The following is a 16,979-nucleotide window of genomic DNA, read 5'->3' on the forward strand; positions in this document are numbered from 1 at the left end:
TTTCTTGAGGTTTTGTCAGGAGCAGAAATTACTCAGTATGTGCTCTGATTCCTCCTTACACCTAGTGTGCTCTATACAGTAATACTTGGAACACTGAACATACCCTGTCCAAGTGTTCTAGGATGTCAGCTAATACACTTCATTTCAGAAATTTCTTTAAGAATTTCCAAAGATACTTGGCTCTTAAGAGAGAGGCCCTGAATGTTCACTGTTTTCAATTTCCTTAAGGAGCAAGACTTATCTTCTGTGGTATTTTTAGTTCATTGTAGGCAAGGGATACAAATGCTTACTCTAGCAACTAAAATTTTAATAATGACTTGCTTGAATTTTTGAGAATGTTGGGATTTGGGAGCTCTGAAAGAAATTTGTGGTATTATTTACTAACAGACTTGAGGTGGACTTGGACCTTGTGATTGAAAAATAATTTCACTGAAGTATTCTCTCTGTTCAAGAACCTAGTGGTGAAAATACAGGGCATAAAATTGAAACCTCAAATAGGGCAGCTAGTCAGAGTTTCTATGCCTAGAACCAAATTGCTTATTGGACCTGCCTTATTTAAGACTCTGAATTGAAGCTTTGTTGATTCAGAAGTGTCACTGTCTTAGTCACTGTTCTTTTGCTGTGAAGAGACCCCATGACCACAGCAGCTCTTACAAAAGAAAGCATGTAACTGGGGGCTTGCTTACAGTTTCAGATGTTTAGTTCATTATTATCAATTAGGGAAGCCTGGCGGCACACAGGCAAACATGATGCTGGAGAATTAGTTGAGAGTTCTACATCCTGATCTGCAGACCACAGGAAGAAAGAGACTCTGTGCTTGGAATGGGCTTTTTGAAAGCTCAAAGCCCACCCCCAGTAACACACTTTCTCCATAAAAGGCTACATTTTATGGCTGGGGTCACCACAACATGAGAAACTGCGTTAAGCATTAGGTATGTTCTCAACCACTGCTGTAGAACATCTTAGGAAATGCTAAGGCTGTAGGCTTCTGTGTTGTTAGCCCTGATTGGAACCACTTGCTGGTAATAGCCACTAAAGTATTTGTATGGATGTCATTACATCTCGGTGAGGAAATCTTAATATTATATACCTAAATATTGAATTTCCCTGTGGTCTCTGCTCTTCATTCCCTTAACCTTGCTTAGGAAGCAGGAATAAAATTGAGTGACATGTTTACCAGTTCTTTAAAATCAGAAAGGGAAACTTGACTCTCCTATTGCTGCCTATTTTAGATACCTCTGTAACACAGTGTCACCAAGTGGTAACTGCTGAACATACTTGAAAGTCTGTGTTAAGGAGATAACTCAATTTCCTTTACAAATACAGACTAAAAAGGATGATAGATGTTTGCCTGTTACTTTTGGGGAGTCCTGGTGCTTACAAACAATTCTTTTTGACATGTGTAGCTAAATGTTTTCTGAAAGAAGGCTCTGGAGATGCTGTATTGGATTGAGGCTGTAGGGAAATGTAGAGTATTGGGTAGGGTAAATGACAACAGAAGTGACCTCACCTCCTTCAAGCCGGAAGGAAGGTACCCATTAACATCCCATCATCTTGTTATTGTATTGAGGGTCAGGGGGAAAATGAAGAAAAGCAGGAAATACAAACTATACCCGATTTCTGCTCTAACTCCATCTTTGATTCTATAATAAAGCTCTTCAGGCCACCCAGAAAATTGAATGCATGTCTACCCTTTTTTCTTTTCCTCATCTGTGGTGTGTTCATATATGCATGCATGTTCAAAGTATGTATGGGCAGACATTGGGTGCATTCATGTGCATTTCTGTGGAGACAAGGAGTCCAGGTATTCTTCCTAATGGCTCTCTATTATAGTAAGTCAGGGTCTTTGAACCCAGAGCTTACTATGGGGATCCTATCCGTGGTCCTCTTGAGTATGTTGGGAGTACAGATAGGCTACTAAGCCTGCTCTGCACTTAAAAGGGCATTGGGGATCCAAACTCTGGTCTTCATACTTGCTTGGCAAGCACTTTCTCCACTGAACCCTCTCTCCAGCTGCCTTATTTTTACTCTGCAGTGAAGGGCCAGTGCTGGCTTCCTTCTTCCTGTCCTGAGTCGTAGTTTTTTCCCTGCTCAAATGAGAAAGAAAGGGTTCTTGATTTTGATGTGTTTGTGTGTTCACACTGAGTAAGGTTTAGGAACCAATGTGTTAGATGACATTTGAAGAGCTGGCAAATTGGTAGCAAAACATTCAATGAAATATCTTAGAAGGCTTGGTCACATAGATTATAGTAGAGAGAGAGAATGTTACCTTTTACAACAATTCACAATGTGTAATCAGTTAACTTTGTTTAAAATTATTAAAGTAGTAGCTAAATATGGTGACATACTCCTTTATCTCAGCACTCACAAGGCAGAAGCAAAAGAATCAGAGTACATTCAAGGCCATCCAGTCTACATATCAAGTTCTAGTCTTGCCATCAGGCAGAAAACTCTATAACAAATCTTATGTCACAAACAGACATGGGCTGGAGATTTGACTCAGCTTTTTAAAAACCCTGAATACCCTTCTAGGGATCCTGGATTCAATTCAGTTCCCAGCACCTACGTGGCAGCCCTTTGTAACTCCAATTCCAGGGGGTCTGATGCCTCTTCTGGACTCCTTGGGCACCATTCATACAAGTGGTATATAGACACATATGCTAACAAAGGAAGGATTCAAGACCAAAATATCTTAGTTTGTTTTTTTGAGACAGTTTCTCTGTGTTGCCCTGGCTGTCCTTGAAATTGCTCTGTAGACTAGGCTGGCCTCAACTCAGAGAGGTCCGACTGCTTCTGGGATTAAAGGTGTGCATCAACTTTGCCCAGCCATAAAATAAAATTTAATGCAAAGAACAGGACTGGCAAGATTGTCATTGGGTATGCTTTGCTACATAAACCTGCACCACCCAAGTTTGATTCATGGAATCAACTTTAAAGTAAAATTAACTGGGCTTGGTGGTATAATACTTGGAAAGCAGAGGCTTTTGGATCTCTGTGAGAGGCAAACCTAATCTACATATTGAGTTTCAGAATAGCCAGAGCTACATTGTGAGACCCTGTCTTAAAAGAAAGAAAAGTAAAAGTAGGTAACTGACTTCACAGATTGTCTTCTGACCTCTACATGTGCACCAGTTCCAGAATAAAAAAACTCAAGTTAGAGACAGTTTCAAACCCACCATGTGGTGCTGTGAATTGAATTAGGCCCCCTGCTCTTAACCACTGAGCCATGTCTCCAGTCCTTGTGGTGGTGGACAAGATTGTGCTTGTCCTCCTGGCCATTGCTCTCTTCACTGGGTAGTCCTGGCTGTCCTGGAACTCAATATATAGACCAGGTTGGTCTTGAACACACAGAGGTCTGTCTCTGCTGTTCCAGTGCAGGGATGTCCAGGTAAACTTTTAGAAAAATAAAAATCAGTGCTTTAAATAAAATCATAAGAGAGAGTTTGAATTTTGAAGGTTGTAAGTAAAAATGTACTCCAGATGTCATAGCTCCTTGCTTGCAATCCCAGCATCTGGAAGATTCATGTGAGTTCAGAGTAGCTTAGAGTAGATACTTAGACTTTGTCTCAAAAAAAAAAAAAAAAAAAAAAAAAAAAAAAAATCAAAACTAGGCCAGGGTTTGTAGTACTTGCCATTAATCCCAGGGGACCTGGACCCTTTCTCCAAAAAAAAAAAAAAAAAAAAAAAACAAACAAATGATTAAGTTATTTTTCTTGTTAAGATATAGAAGTGCAAGTTCCTTTTTGAATGCCATTTAAGTAAAATGTGTTTGTAATGATAATTCTGCTTAGCTGTTATTGAGTACGCCAGGGATACATTTATTGATCCTGGGGTGATGTATGCTGTGGACACCCTGGGAAAAAGTAAAAGGAATGAACATAGAAGCAGATGGCAAAGGAGACTGTATACCTTAGGGACATATAGATGGAGCCAAACGTAAAAGCAGCTCTGTGTGCATTGATGAGGCCTTGCTCTCCAGTGAGAATGCCGACAGTGTCCTCTGATAGCACACCGGTTGTAGTTAGTGGGAGACCCTTTAACTAGCTATGTCTGCAGGGCTGGAACCACTGCCTTTGGGGGAAGTCCTAATCTTTCCTTGTATCTCTCCCTGTGCATTTGTCAGCTTCTCTGTTTTGGTATTCAGGAGTGCACATTGCTATCTTACCACCTGTAGCTTTAACATCAGCGGTCCCATAGGCATCATCACTGTAGTCAACCAAGTATCTGGTAGATTTCTGTTGTTCTGTGTAAACTAGCCATGATCCTCTTATTTCTCATCTTCCCTCATAGACTCAGTACCATACTTTAAAAGTAAGTAATAGGATTGGGGAGATGGCTCATGGGTTGAGAGCCCTGGCTGCTCTTCTAGAGGTCCTGAGTTCAATTCCCAGCAACCACATGGTGACTCAGAACCATCTATAATGAGATCTGGTGCTCTCTTCTGGCCTGCAGGTTTACATGCAGAACATTTATACATAAGTGTAAATTTTAAAATATTTTTTAAAAGATAGGTCGGCACAGCCAGGCATGACATTATTAAACAACTGGAAGAGATCCCACCCAGCACTTGGGAGGCAGAGGCAGGTGTTTCTCTGAGTTTGAGACCAGCCTGGTCTACAGAGTGAGTTCCAGGATAGCCAGGACTACACAAAGAAACCCTGTCTGGGAAAAAAATATTATTTTTCCCAGCCAAATATTATTAAGCAGCTAAATACAGTTATGTAGACTGTTCTGTGGGGGGTGTTCTGAGGTAGCAGCCTGCTGACCAGGTCATCTTTTCCTGGATAGGAATTAGCACTATGAGTAATTTCTAGTTCCACAGTTAAGATCTGTCTTATAACTTTTATTATGAAAAAATTGAAATGTGTGTAACACAAGTTCTAATAGGTCTTAGTAATAAAAATCTGGAGTCAGCTATCAGGGTAAATGCTGAAAGGTCAGAGAAGTAAAAGAGCCAACCACAAGAGACCTTACCTCTACTGAAAAGAGACCCAAGTACCTGTCTCATCCTGCCTATATTCTCTACCCAGCCATCTCACTTCCTGTTAGCTAATGGCTAGCTCCACCCTCTTATCTTCAGGCAAGCTTTATTTGTCATACAAACAAGATATCCCCACATGTGTAGTTATGCCTTATTCTTTTCCTGAACATTTCTCTTAGTTTTATTTATTATTGTTGTGTGTGATGTATGTGTGAGTTCACCTATGAAATTTGAGGACAGTCTTTCCTTCCACCATGGTTTTCAGGGATTGACTTTAGTTCTTGAAGCTTGGCTGTTGATCATTTGCTTTTACTAGTCTCTCAGGGGCCCAACTAGTTTTTATATTGCTGATTTGTTTTTGAGACAAGGTCTTATGCAGCCTACGCTGGTCTTGAACTTGCTATGTAATCATGATTTTGAACTCTTCCTGATCCGCTGACTTCCTGCTGGTGCTGTAGGTATGCACTATGTTGTTTTACTTTTTGTTTGTTTGATCTACTTTATTGAGACTATTTTGTTTTTTGGTTTGTTTGGGGTTTTTGAGACAGGGTTTCTCTGTGTAGCCCTAGCTGTCCTGAAAGTCACTCTGTAGATCAGGCTGTCCTCAGCTTCAAAGAGATCTGCCTGCCTCTGATTCCTGATTGCTGAGATTAAAGGTGCACACCACAACCACCAAGCCTTTTTTTTTTTTTTAAATGGGCTTTACATGAAGCCCTGGCAGGCTTGGTACTCACTTATGTAGTTCAAGCTAGCCTCAGCCTCCGCCTCCTAAATACTATGAGCTATCATGCCCAGCTTTGCTTTATAGAAACTTTCATATAGGAATATTTTCATCCAATTTAAAACATTCCATTACATGTTTTAATTTATACATCTGTTTAGCAATTACCAGAATCCTTGTATTGCTTTGTTTCTTGAGACCAAGTTTCACTATGTAGACCAGGCTGGCTTGAAACTCACAAAGATCTGCCTGCCTCTGTCTCTTGAGTCCTGGAATCAAGGGCATGGACCTCCACACCCTGCCACAACTCCCAACGTTGAAACATTTCCATCACTCCAAAAGTTCATTGTGTCTGTAGTCAGTCCCCACATTTAGCCCCAACTACTGTTTTCTCTTCGATTTTGCCTCTAAAAATTTCGTAAATCAAATCCTGTTTCCTGATACTGCCATTGTGGGTCTTCCTTCCTTCCTTCCTTCCTTCCTTCCTTCCTTCCTTCCTTCCTTCCTTCCTTCCTTTCCTTGTTTGTTTTCAAGACAGGATTTCTTTTTGTAAGCCTTGACTGTCCTGGAACTAGCTTTGTAGACCAGCCTAGCCTTAAACTCAGCGTTAATTTATTTATTATATATACACTGTTGTGCCTGCAAGCCAGAAGAGGGAGTCAAATCCTATTACAGATGGTTCTGAGCCACCACGTGGTTTCTGGGAATTGAACTCAGGTTCTCTGGAAGAGCAGCTCTTAACCTCTGAGCCATCTCTCCAGCTTTCATGCTACTTTCTTAATATTGACTGTGATGCCAAATTCAGGTAGTGTGCTTTTATTACCTTATTTGCTGAAGTGTTTAGGTTTTGTTTCTCTAGTTTAGGGATGGTTGGTTTGTTATTCAATAATAACTGACACCCTTGTCATTCCTACACAGTTACTGGTTACATAGTAATAAATAATAATAGAATAATACTAAGTAAACATCTAGTTTGGGGCTGAGGGTGTAGCTTAGTAAGTATCTAGCATTCCTGAAAGCTGATGGTGACCTCCAGTATCACACAAATCAGCTGTGGTGGAGATGCCTGCAGTCCTAGCATTTGGGAGGTAGAAGCAGGATGTCCAGGAGCTCAGGCCATCCTCAGCTATGTAGGGATTAGACCAGCCTGGGCTACATGAGACTTTATATCATAGAGTAACACTTGAGATGCAGAAGCAAGCTCATCTCTCTGAGTTTCTGGCCAGCCTCAACAAAACAAAACCACAACAGCAAAAGCAGGACACAGTGCACAGGCCCTTCCTCTCATCAGAGGCATGTGGAGTTGTATAGATTCAAGGCCAGCTAGGGTTACATAATGAGAAAACACATACATACATACATACATACATACATACATACATACATACATACATACATACATACATACATACAATTCCAGTTTTAAAAAAGATTTTCTTAAAGATGTGTGTGCATGTATATGTTACATATGTGTGTGTGTGTGTGTGTGTGTGTGTGTGTGGTTCTCCTAAGAGGTCAGAAGAGAGTGTCAGATCCCTGGAACTAGAATTATAAGTGTTTGTGAACCAGGATTTTGGATGGTGGGACTGGAACCTAGGTCCTCTATGAGAACAAGTACCTCTAACAGTTGAGTTCTCTCTCCAGCCCCCTAGGGAATGACTTTTAAAGGGTTTGGAATAAATTGCTGCACTCTTGGAATATTAAAAAGCATTGGTATGTATACTAGTTGATTCATGAGAAAATCCACCTGTTTAAACTGAGGCTGATGTTTATATTTAATATGGCTTAAATTCTTCCACAAGGTTTGTTGCTGGCCAGGAAGTGAAGCTGTCTCAAGGAAGCATTATTTCCTCTGGGGAAACAGATGTGTGGAAGGAGGGCTTGAAGGAGTATAATCAGGTCACTCTTATGACCTTGATTTTTGTGGAGACTGCCCTCCCCAAGACCACCTTTAAACTAATTCTTGTAAAGTATTACTCACAGCTTGTCCTCTTCCATATTGGCTTCTTATAGATCAGCAGTTCTCAACCTATGATTTGTGACCCCTTTGGGTTCAGTCAATCCTGTCATAGGAGTTGCATAAGACCATAGGAAAACACAAATATTTAATTTACATGGTGAGTTATAACAGTAGAAAAATTAGTTATGAAGTAGCAATGAGATAATTTTATGGTTGGGGTCATCACAACATGGTGACCTCTGTTAAAGGATCTAAGTGTTAGGAAGGTTGAGAACCACTGATAAAGATTCTCCTTGTGTGCTTTCTGGATGAGGTCCAGTCTTGCCATGTTTTCCATGAATTAGTGTTTTCAGAATTCCATCAGATTCATAGTGTCTGCAAACTGTGGACATAACAGTCACTTTTCTTAAACCTCACAGACAAATTGAGAATCACATTAGCACCTGCTACAAGTGGGTGTGTGTTTTCCTTGACGGGGTTTCTCTGTGTAGCTTTGAAGCTTGTTCTGGTACTCACTCTGTAGACTAGACTGGCCTTGAACTCTCAGAGATCTGTCTGCCTCTGCCTCCCTAGAGCTAGGATTAAACGAGTAATCTGCTACCACCCAGCTGGAGTTCATGGATGTCAGAGCCCCTGAAACTTGTTATTGGCAGTTATCAACCATAGTGAGTGAGAAAATACACCTAAGTCCTCTGCAAGAGCAGCAAGTACTCTTAACTCTAGAGACATCTCTCTAGACCCTAGTCTCTTTCCTTACCAAGACTAAACTGCTGGAATATACACAGACTTCTAGTTAGCACATTCTTGGCATCAACAGAGCTTCTTGTTAGTGTGAGCTCTTCCTCTTATGTTAATTCTGATGTTTTGTGGCTATTAGTGTTGTTGAAAACAAGGTATCAGACTAAGTATAAATTCTTTTTTGTAAAGCTTTATTCATTATGTATACAGTGTTCTGTCAGCGGGCCAGAAGAGAGCACCAGATCTCATTACAAGTGGTTGTGCACAACCATTTGGTTGGTTTCTGGGAACCGAACTCAGGACCTCTAAAAGAGCAGCCAATGCTCTTGGCCTCTAAGCCATCTCTCCAGCCCCTGCAAAATTTGTTTTGAAAACCCACAGATTAATAACAATGTGTGGTGTTGGATTCAGTGGGTAAGGTACTGCTTCAAAAGTGTGAGGACCTGAGTTTAGATCCCAAAACCATGTAAAACCAGACTTGGTAGCTCATACCTATAACCACACATTGAAATAACACAGGTGGAGGCAGAAGAAGAATCAATTGCTTAAAGGCCAGCTAGCCTGGTGTATTAAGATGCAAACAACCAAAAACCTGGTCCCAAAAAAAGGAACAAGACTGATGCCTCTAGTTGTCATGTGACCTGAGTATGTGTATACACATACACATGAGCACACATACATTATTAACTAATCACCATTATTGAATGAGTATCTATTTTTGGTCCAGTTGTATGGACTTTATGGAATTGAGCAGGCCAACACTGACCCCTTTTCTTAGCTTTAAGTTTTCACCTAAGTCATCTGTGGTGATTTTAGTGTATTTGCTGGGTTCACGCCCACTGTATAAGATATAGAAATCAGAACAGCTAGGTATGGTGGTCCATACCTGTGATTCCAGGAAACAGGAGGGTTCAAGGTTATCTTTAGCTACAAATAAAATGGAAGTCAGAGTAAAAAGCAGTTGATGTGGTTGAACAAGGTTGCACATTGGTAGTCAGCACTCAGGAGGCTAAAGCTGAGGATCATGGTTCAAGTGTTTGTAAATTAGGTGTGGTGGAACACACCATAATCCCAGTACATGGTAGGCTAACGCAAAGGGTCCTGTCTTATTGAAGTTTCTAATTCGAGGAGACATCATGACTATGGGAACTCTATATAGGAAAACATTTCATTGAGGTGACTCACAGTTCAAAGTCCATTATCATCATGTCGGGAAGTAAGGCAGCATATAGGCAGACATGGTGCTAGAGCAGGAGCCAAGAGTCCTTACATCTTGAATCACAGGCAACAGGAAGTGATCTGAGACACTGGGTGTGGATTGCACATAAAAGCCTGCTTTTGTAGTGACATACTTCCTCCAGTGAAGCCGCACCTCCTAATATTGCCATTCTCTTTGGGAGCCATTTTTTTCTCAAACCACCATGGATCACAAGTTTGAACCAGCATGGGCTACATCGATACATAGTGAGAACCGGTAAGGGGGAAGAGGGTAACACAGCATGGTGGCACACATCCCTAATGTCAGTACTCACAGGGCAGACAGGTGGATCTCTCTGAGTTGGAAGCCTGTATTACATAGAATCTTCTAGGCCAAACAAAAATTTGTACCCAACAGCTGTATTTATGCAGCTGCTAATATTTAAAATAACTGGTATGTCACTTTACTTTGTTGATAATGGTCTGTTGAGATGAATTATGGCAAAAGTTTAAAAGACATTACTATCCATGATTTAGGAACTTTGGCCAAACGTCTCCATGGGCCTCAGTAAGAAAACAATTAAACAATATGCAGTCTTCCCTTTCATGGATGGGTAGTAGGAACCCCTTCCCCAAGTGAAATCAGCTAGCTTGCTTGCATCCTTGGTTTTCTCCAGATGTATATGGCTTGTGATTGAGAAAGGCACTCACTAATTGAATGGCCTCAAGTAGTGATGTTGTTCTAGGATATGCCTTATTTAGTCTCGGATGACTTGAGCTCCAAACCTGGGGAATCCTATTTTGATTATTATGTCTTCCCTACTGAAGCTTGTCTCTGTGAACTAGGTAGGACTATCTTAAAGGTAGCTGCCAGACTCTGCCCCAGATCAGAGTTATGTCTGTATCCTGAGGTATCTACTGGCCTTTCATGTATTTAGTAGAACCTGAATGTTGTCCTATGCTTCCTTTGGGAAAACTGATCTAGGACTCCAAATCTTTGGCTCCCACCCTTGTCTTGACACAATGTTTTGTGACTGGTTTACTTTCCACCTAATATAATTATGTCCCCTAACAAGCAAATGCTACATTGTTACTTGCTTCTTTGACCTATTATTGAAATGTAAACTTGTAGGGCAGTCAGTATACTCTGTTGAGTGCTTGCCTATCATATACAAAGCCCCAAGCATAAACTGGACATTGTGGCGTGCATCTGTAATACCAGAACTGAGGAAGTGAAGGTAGGAGGATCAGAAATCCAAGCTCACCCTTAACCTTATAGCTAGCTTAAGATAAGCCTAGGATATTCAAGACACCCTCTCAAAAAAGTAAAACCTTTCTGTGTCAGTAACTGTACTATTCTTCACTACTCTTTTCACTAACTACATTGTTGCCCATTGCAGCATATAAGTTATTTCTAATATCTTATTTCTACAGATAACTTAGTGGAAGAATTCACTGTAGATTTGGTAGCTTCTGTCACCTTTTACATTACGTAGAAGCCAGAAAGATTAACAACAAATCTTTACAATGTCTCCCAACTGGGGCTTTTTGGATTTTGTGAATCCACAGATTTAAAATTGATTTTTAAGCCTATCATGGGGGTGCATGCTTTTAGTCAGAGTTTGGGAGGCAGAGACAGGTGGATCTCTGAGTTTGAGGCCAGCCTCATCTATAGAGCAAGTTCCAGGATAGCTAAGTCTAGCTATACAGAGAAATCCTGTCTTTAAAAACCAAAACAGCAACCTGGCATTGGTAGCACATGCCTTTGAACCTAGCAGGCAGAGGCAAGGAGATCTCTGTGAGACCAGCCTGGTCTACAAGAGCTAGTTCCAGGACAGCCTCCAAAGCCTCAGAGAAACCCTGAAAAAACCAAAGGGGAAAAGAAAAGAAAAACCAAAACAGCAACAACAATAACAAAACTGGTTTTAGATTATTTATTTGTTTATTTATTTGAGGCGGGGTCTCACTGTGTAGCCTTGGCTAGTCTTGAGTACGTACTGTGTATAGCAGTGATCTGCCTACCTCTACCTCCTTAGTCCCAAGATTAAAAGCATGTACCACTGTGCCCAGCTTTTATTTTGAGACAGGGGCTCACTATGTAGCACTGACTGGCCAGAAACTTCCAATTTGTAGATCCAGTTGGTCTTAAAATCACAAATTCACCTGCTGAGATTAAAATGTTGTGCTACCGATAATCTGGCCTAAAATTCTTTATTTTGTGTTTATGGAGTATAAGTCAAGAAGTCAAAGCCTGGAGATGTATTGCTAGTCCTAACTCGAAGTATACTTTGTGTGTAGCCTCAGGATAGCACATGTGAGAACATATGTCACATTTGGGAACCCATTTGGGAAGCCCTCTTGCTTATGTTGGATATCACTTTTTTCCTTCTTCAAGACTCAATATATAGTCTTCAAGGTCTCAATATATAGTTCTGGCTGTCTTGGAAATTACTGTGGAGCTCAGGCTGGCTTAGATTCCTCTGTCTCCCAAGGACTAGAATTAAAGGCATGGGCCATTACCACCCAGCAACATTTTTAATTACTATAAAGGGGATGGTTTTGGTTCAGTTTCCAGTGAGAGTTTCTAAATTTTTTTTTGTAGTAAACATTAATAAAAACAATGAACAAGAGATGTATAAAATAACTAATACAAGAAATTTAAAAGACAAAGCATGCAACTATGAGAAAGAATGTGGACATTATATACATACACACACACACACACACACACGCATTCTCAAACTATAGAGCACTATGAGAAACTACAGTTAAAATTCGTTGTTTTTTGTTGTTATTTCTTACAGGTATCTCATTCAGTTGCAAAACTTATATTAGTTAATTTCCACTGGCAAGTCTCAGAGATTCTGGACAGGTAAGATGTGTGGGGAAAGGAGATAAAATTGCCCATAATATACTTCTCTGCCTATCTGCTGTGATTTTGTTGACATTTTGGAGTATATTTGTGTGTGTGTGTGTGTGTGTGTGTGTGTGTGTGTGTGTGTGTGTGTTAGAGTTCTAGAATTCTAAAACTCTTGTGTATTAGTTACTTTTCTGTTGCTGTGATGAAACACCATAATTAAAGCAGCTTGGAGAGAAAAGGGTTTATTTGGCTGCATATCCTGAATTGCAGTCCATTGAGGAAAGCCAGCATGAGTATACACACCTGGCAGGGAACCTGAAGGCAAGAGCTGATACAGAATACAGAGACCATGATGAAAGATGTTATTTTACTGCCCCCCCCCCCAAGACAGGGTTTCTCTGTATTGCTTTGGAGCCTGACCTGGAACTAGCTCTATAGAGTGTAGCACCCGAACCACAAACCCAGGGGTGGCAAAACACATAATGAGCTGGGCCCTCACTGTCACCAATTAAGAAGAAAATGCCCTACAGGCTTGCCCACAGCCCAGTCTTTTGGTTTTGGTTTTGTTTTGAGAAAGCTATTACATGGCTCTGTCTTGGAATTCAAGATGTAGACCAGGCCGTCCTTGAACCCAAAGAATTGACCTGTCTCTGAGCGCCTGGATCAAAAGTATGTACTACCATGCCAGGCCTACAGCCTGATCTTATGGAAGCATTTTCTCAGTCAAGGTTCCCTCCTCTCTGATGACTCTAGCTTGTATTAAATTGGCATAAAAATTAGTCAGCATGTACCTTGGATAGATAGGTAAGATGTTCAGTGGAAAGATTGCCTCAGTTTCTAGAGGTTTCTCTCCAGTGACTGTGTGTCAGATTTACAAAAACTAGCTAGAATAGATAGATCCTGGACAGGTAAGATGTTCAAGAAGTTAAGATGTCCAATTTAATCTCAGTAAAGGGGAGATGAAATTGTCCCTATTATCCTTCAATGTCTGCCCCCCCCCCATTGTGATTGTTGTTGACATTTTGGGATGTTCTCTCTCTCTCTCTCTCTCTCTCTCTCTCTCTCTCTCTCTCTCTCTCTCTCTCTCTCTCTCTCTCAAGATTTACTTACTTTCTCAGGTGGTGGTTGGGCACCATTAATCGCAGATCTCTGTGAGTTTGAGGCCACCCTGGTCTAGAGTGAGTTTCAGCACAACCAAGGCTGTTCAGAGAAACCCTGTCTCAAAAAAATCATTTATTTTATGTATATGGTGCTCTATCTGCTTATGCATCTGCATCCTGGAAGAGGGCATCAGATCCCATTGGAGATGGTTGTGAGTCACCATGTGGTTGCTGGGAATTGGATTCAGGACCTCTGAGCCATCTCTCCAGCTATCTTTAACTCTTGATGTGTTTGTTACCAAAGTGCTTTCCATTGAACTGTATCCCCGGCCCTACTTTATTTACCCTTTATTTTGAAATAGTATTTTGCTAAGTCATCTAGGTGCCCTAAGTTTCTTTGTAGCCTAGGCTTGCCTTTAACTTGTGATCTGCCTGTCCTTGCAGCTGAAATACCTGAGAATACAGATCAGTGATCGCTAGGCCTGACTCTAGTGGATAATTATTTGGGGATAGAGTACTACTGCATAAACTATGAAGTTTGGCAGCCCCTCTGGGCTTTTCCTACAAGTCAATAGCAGTGGAATCCCCAAGTCCTGACAATAAAAATAATCTTCAGGTTGGACATAGTAACTCCTTCTGTTTCTTTCTCTTGAGTACTGAAATTACATACATGTGCCACCAAGGGTAATGTAGTGCCAGGCATCAAACCCAGTATCTTGTGTATGCTAAGCAAGTACTCTAACTGAGCTCCATCCTCATCCCATATTTTTATATATTATTTATGATTTTACAACTCTATAAACATAAACTTATACTGTATGCATTCTTCAGCTTTGTATTTAATATGGTTGCATTTTATACTATCTTCTCATCAGAAGACATTTATCTTTTCTCTGTCAAAACAAAAACAAAATAACCCTTTTGAGGGCTGGAGAGGTGGGTCAGTGATTAAGAGCACTCTCAGGACCCAGATTCAATTCCTGGCATGACATGTCAGCTTCCAACTGACTCTAGATTCAAGGAATCCAGTGCCTCCTTCTGCCCTGCATGGCACTAGGCATGTAAGCGATGTGCATACATACATGCAGGCAAAGCATAAAAGAAGTATCAAAAACCAAACAAGGGCCAGAATAATCTGCAGAGTGAGTTCCAGAACAGCTTGAGCTGTTACACAAAGAAACCCTGTCTCAAAAAACAACCAGGCGGTGGTGACTCAACACCTTTAGTCCCAGCACTCGGAAGGCTGAGACTCAGTGAGTTTGAGGCCAGCCTAGTCTACATAGTGAGTTCTAGAACATCCAGGGCTACATAGTGAAACCCTGTCTCCAACATTCCTGCCCTTGCCTCCCCAAAAATTAAAGAACATTTGTATTGACATTTGTATTGAGATAAAAGGAAACTTGGTTCAATAAGGAAACCATTAGCAGTAACCTCAAACTCAGGATATAGAATACATTGGCTTCAAACTTGCACTGTGTTAGGATTGTAGACATGGATCATTGTGCTGACAGGGTTAAGGTGGAGGGTGTACTTTAATGCAAGCACAACATGTACTTTTATTGAGAGTTAACAATGTCTTCAGTTTCTGATTTTCTGTATTTCTGCCCTTCCTGTTTTCTAGGTATAGGTCTAATTCTGCTCAGCTGCTTGTGGAGGCGCGAGTTCAGCCCAATCCATCAAAGCATGCAAGTATCTCCTGGTTGTTTGTCTTTTGGTTTTTTGAGAAAGAGTTTCTCTTTGTAGCCATAGCTGGCCTGAAACCAGGCTGGCCTCAGTTTCACAGAGACCCACTTGCCTCTGTTTCTTGGGTGCTAGGATTAAAAAGGTGTGCACCACCACTGCCTGGGTTAAACATTTTAAAAAATAATTTATTTTTATTTGTGTGCATTTTTGTTTTCCCTGCATTTATGTCTGTGAAAGTATTGGATCCCCTGAAATTAGAGTTGTGAGCTGCCATGTGGATGTTGGAAATTGAACCTGGATTTTCTGCAAGAGCAGCCAGTACTCCCAGCAGCTGAGCCATCTCTCCAGTCCTGAGTCTCTCTTGTTTTAGTGAGGCTTCTTTGGATGTTCATGGCTCTCTGTGTCTTGAAGTGTTAGCACCAGCTTTGTTTTGTATTATATAGCATGCCCAGACTCCTTATTTTGCTCCTAATTGTCCCCTTGTTTTTCCCCTTTTTTTAAAAAAAATCTTTTATTTGTTTATTTGTTTATTTTGCAGACCAGGCTGTCCTAAAACTACTGCCTTTGCCTCCTGATTGCGGGGATTAAAGGCATGTGCTACCATGCCTGATTTTTTTTTTTTTTTTTAACCAATCTATTTATTTTACTTTACATATATGAGTGTTTTGCTTGCATGCATACTTGTGTACTATAAGCATGCCTGATGGGAATAGAGGCCAGCAGAGGGTATCAAACCCTCTGAAACTGGAGCTGCAGATGGGTGTGGGCTGCCATGTGGATGCTGGGAACCTAACCCAGGTCTTCTGCCAAGTATCAGAGCACCCTAGGAGGTAGTCTGTTTTGTAGTTTGGGCATTTTCATATGGAAAATCCACTGCCCTTGACAAACTGCAATGTGGGCTGTAAGAACCTTTACAAGTCGGTCTTTCAGAACCTTTATGACTGAATTTGATGGTGAGTCTTTGGCTTATGTGACTACATCTCTTTCTAGGTCCCCACAACCCATCCCCCTCATCACTGTGCAGTGTGTATGCAGTTTGTGCGGAAGGAAAACCTACTCTCTCTGGCCTGTCAGCATCAGTTTTGCCGAAGCTGCTGGGAGCAGCATTGCTCAGTACTTGTCAAGGATGGTGTTGGTGTAGGTGAGTCTGCACCAAACTTAAATATGGCTCTCAAATCTTTGTTTTCAAGTTTTAATGATATTGAAATCAGAAGAGGGCATGGGATCCCCTGGAACTGGTTTTACGATTGGTTGTGATCATCATGTGGGTGCTGGGTTGGAACCCAGTTCCTCTAGAGCAGTAAGTGCTTTTAACTGCTAAGCCATCTCTCCAGCCTTACAGTATTTTTCTTTCACTCTGCACTTTCATATATTTAAGCAAATTTTTCTGTGATTGACAGGTTTTTATAGTTAAGTATGGTAGCTTCTCTGTGAACAACCGTAACTGTTCTAGAACTAGCTCTGTAGATCAGACTCACCTTGAACTCACAGAGAGCCAACTGCCTCTGCCTCCCAAGCCCTGGGATCAAAGGTGTGCACCACCACCACCCAGAGTCTGGTGGTTTCTAAATTCCAGTCAAAATAATAACATAGTTCTCTGTAGTCTCCAGCAAAATGGGGAAATTAATAGTTTTACGGATACTGGCGTGAGTACAAGGGGATTTTCTCACCTTTAAGAAGTCTGTCATTTGAACTGCCTACCATGTTTTGATTCCCTTGACTGTTACTTGGGCAACGTA

At 41.0% G+C, this 16,979-nt stretch overlaps 2 protein-coding genes across 3 annotated transcripts in view; one reads left to right on the forward strand and one right to left on the reverse strand.

Annotated features, from left to right (window-relative positions):
* The window catches only part of Impdh2 (inosine monophosphate dehydrogenase 2), a 134,829-nt gene that overhangs the window by 67,436 nt on the left and 50,414 nt on the right, over positions 1-16,979 (reverse strand). The window lies entirely within an intron of this gene.
* Arih2 (ariadne RBR E3 ubiquitin protein ligase 2) overlaps positions 1-16,979 on the forward strand; it is a 59,127-nt gene that overhangs the window by 30,700 nt on the left and 11,448 nt on the right. The window contains exons 4-6 of the mRNA XM_051204060.1: positions 12,402-12,469; positions 15,179-15,242; positions 16,231-16,381. Coding sequence (XP_051060017.1) covers positions 12,402-12,469; positions 15,179-15,242; positions 16,231-16,381 — 283 coding nt within the window. The remainder of the gene's footprint in view (positions 1-12,401; positions 12,470-15,178; positions 15,243-16,230; positions 16,382-16,979) is intronic.

Source organism: Phodopus roborovskii, unplaced genomic scaffold, assembly GCF_943737965.1.
Source record: "Phodopus roborovskii unplaced genomic scaffold, PHOROB, whole genome shotgun sequence".
NCBI classification, from domain to species: domain Eukaryota; kingdom Metazoa; phylum Chordata; class Mammalia; order Rodentia; family Cricetidae; genus Phodopus; species Phodopus roborovskii.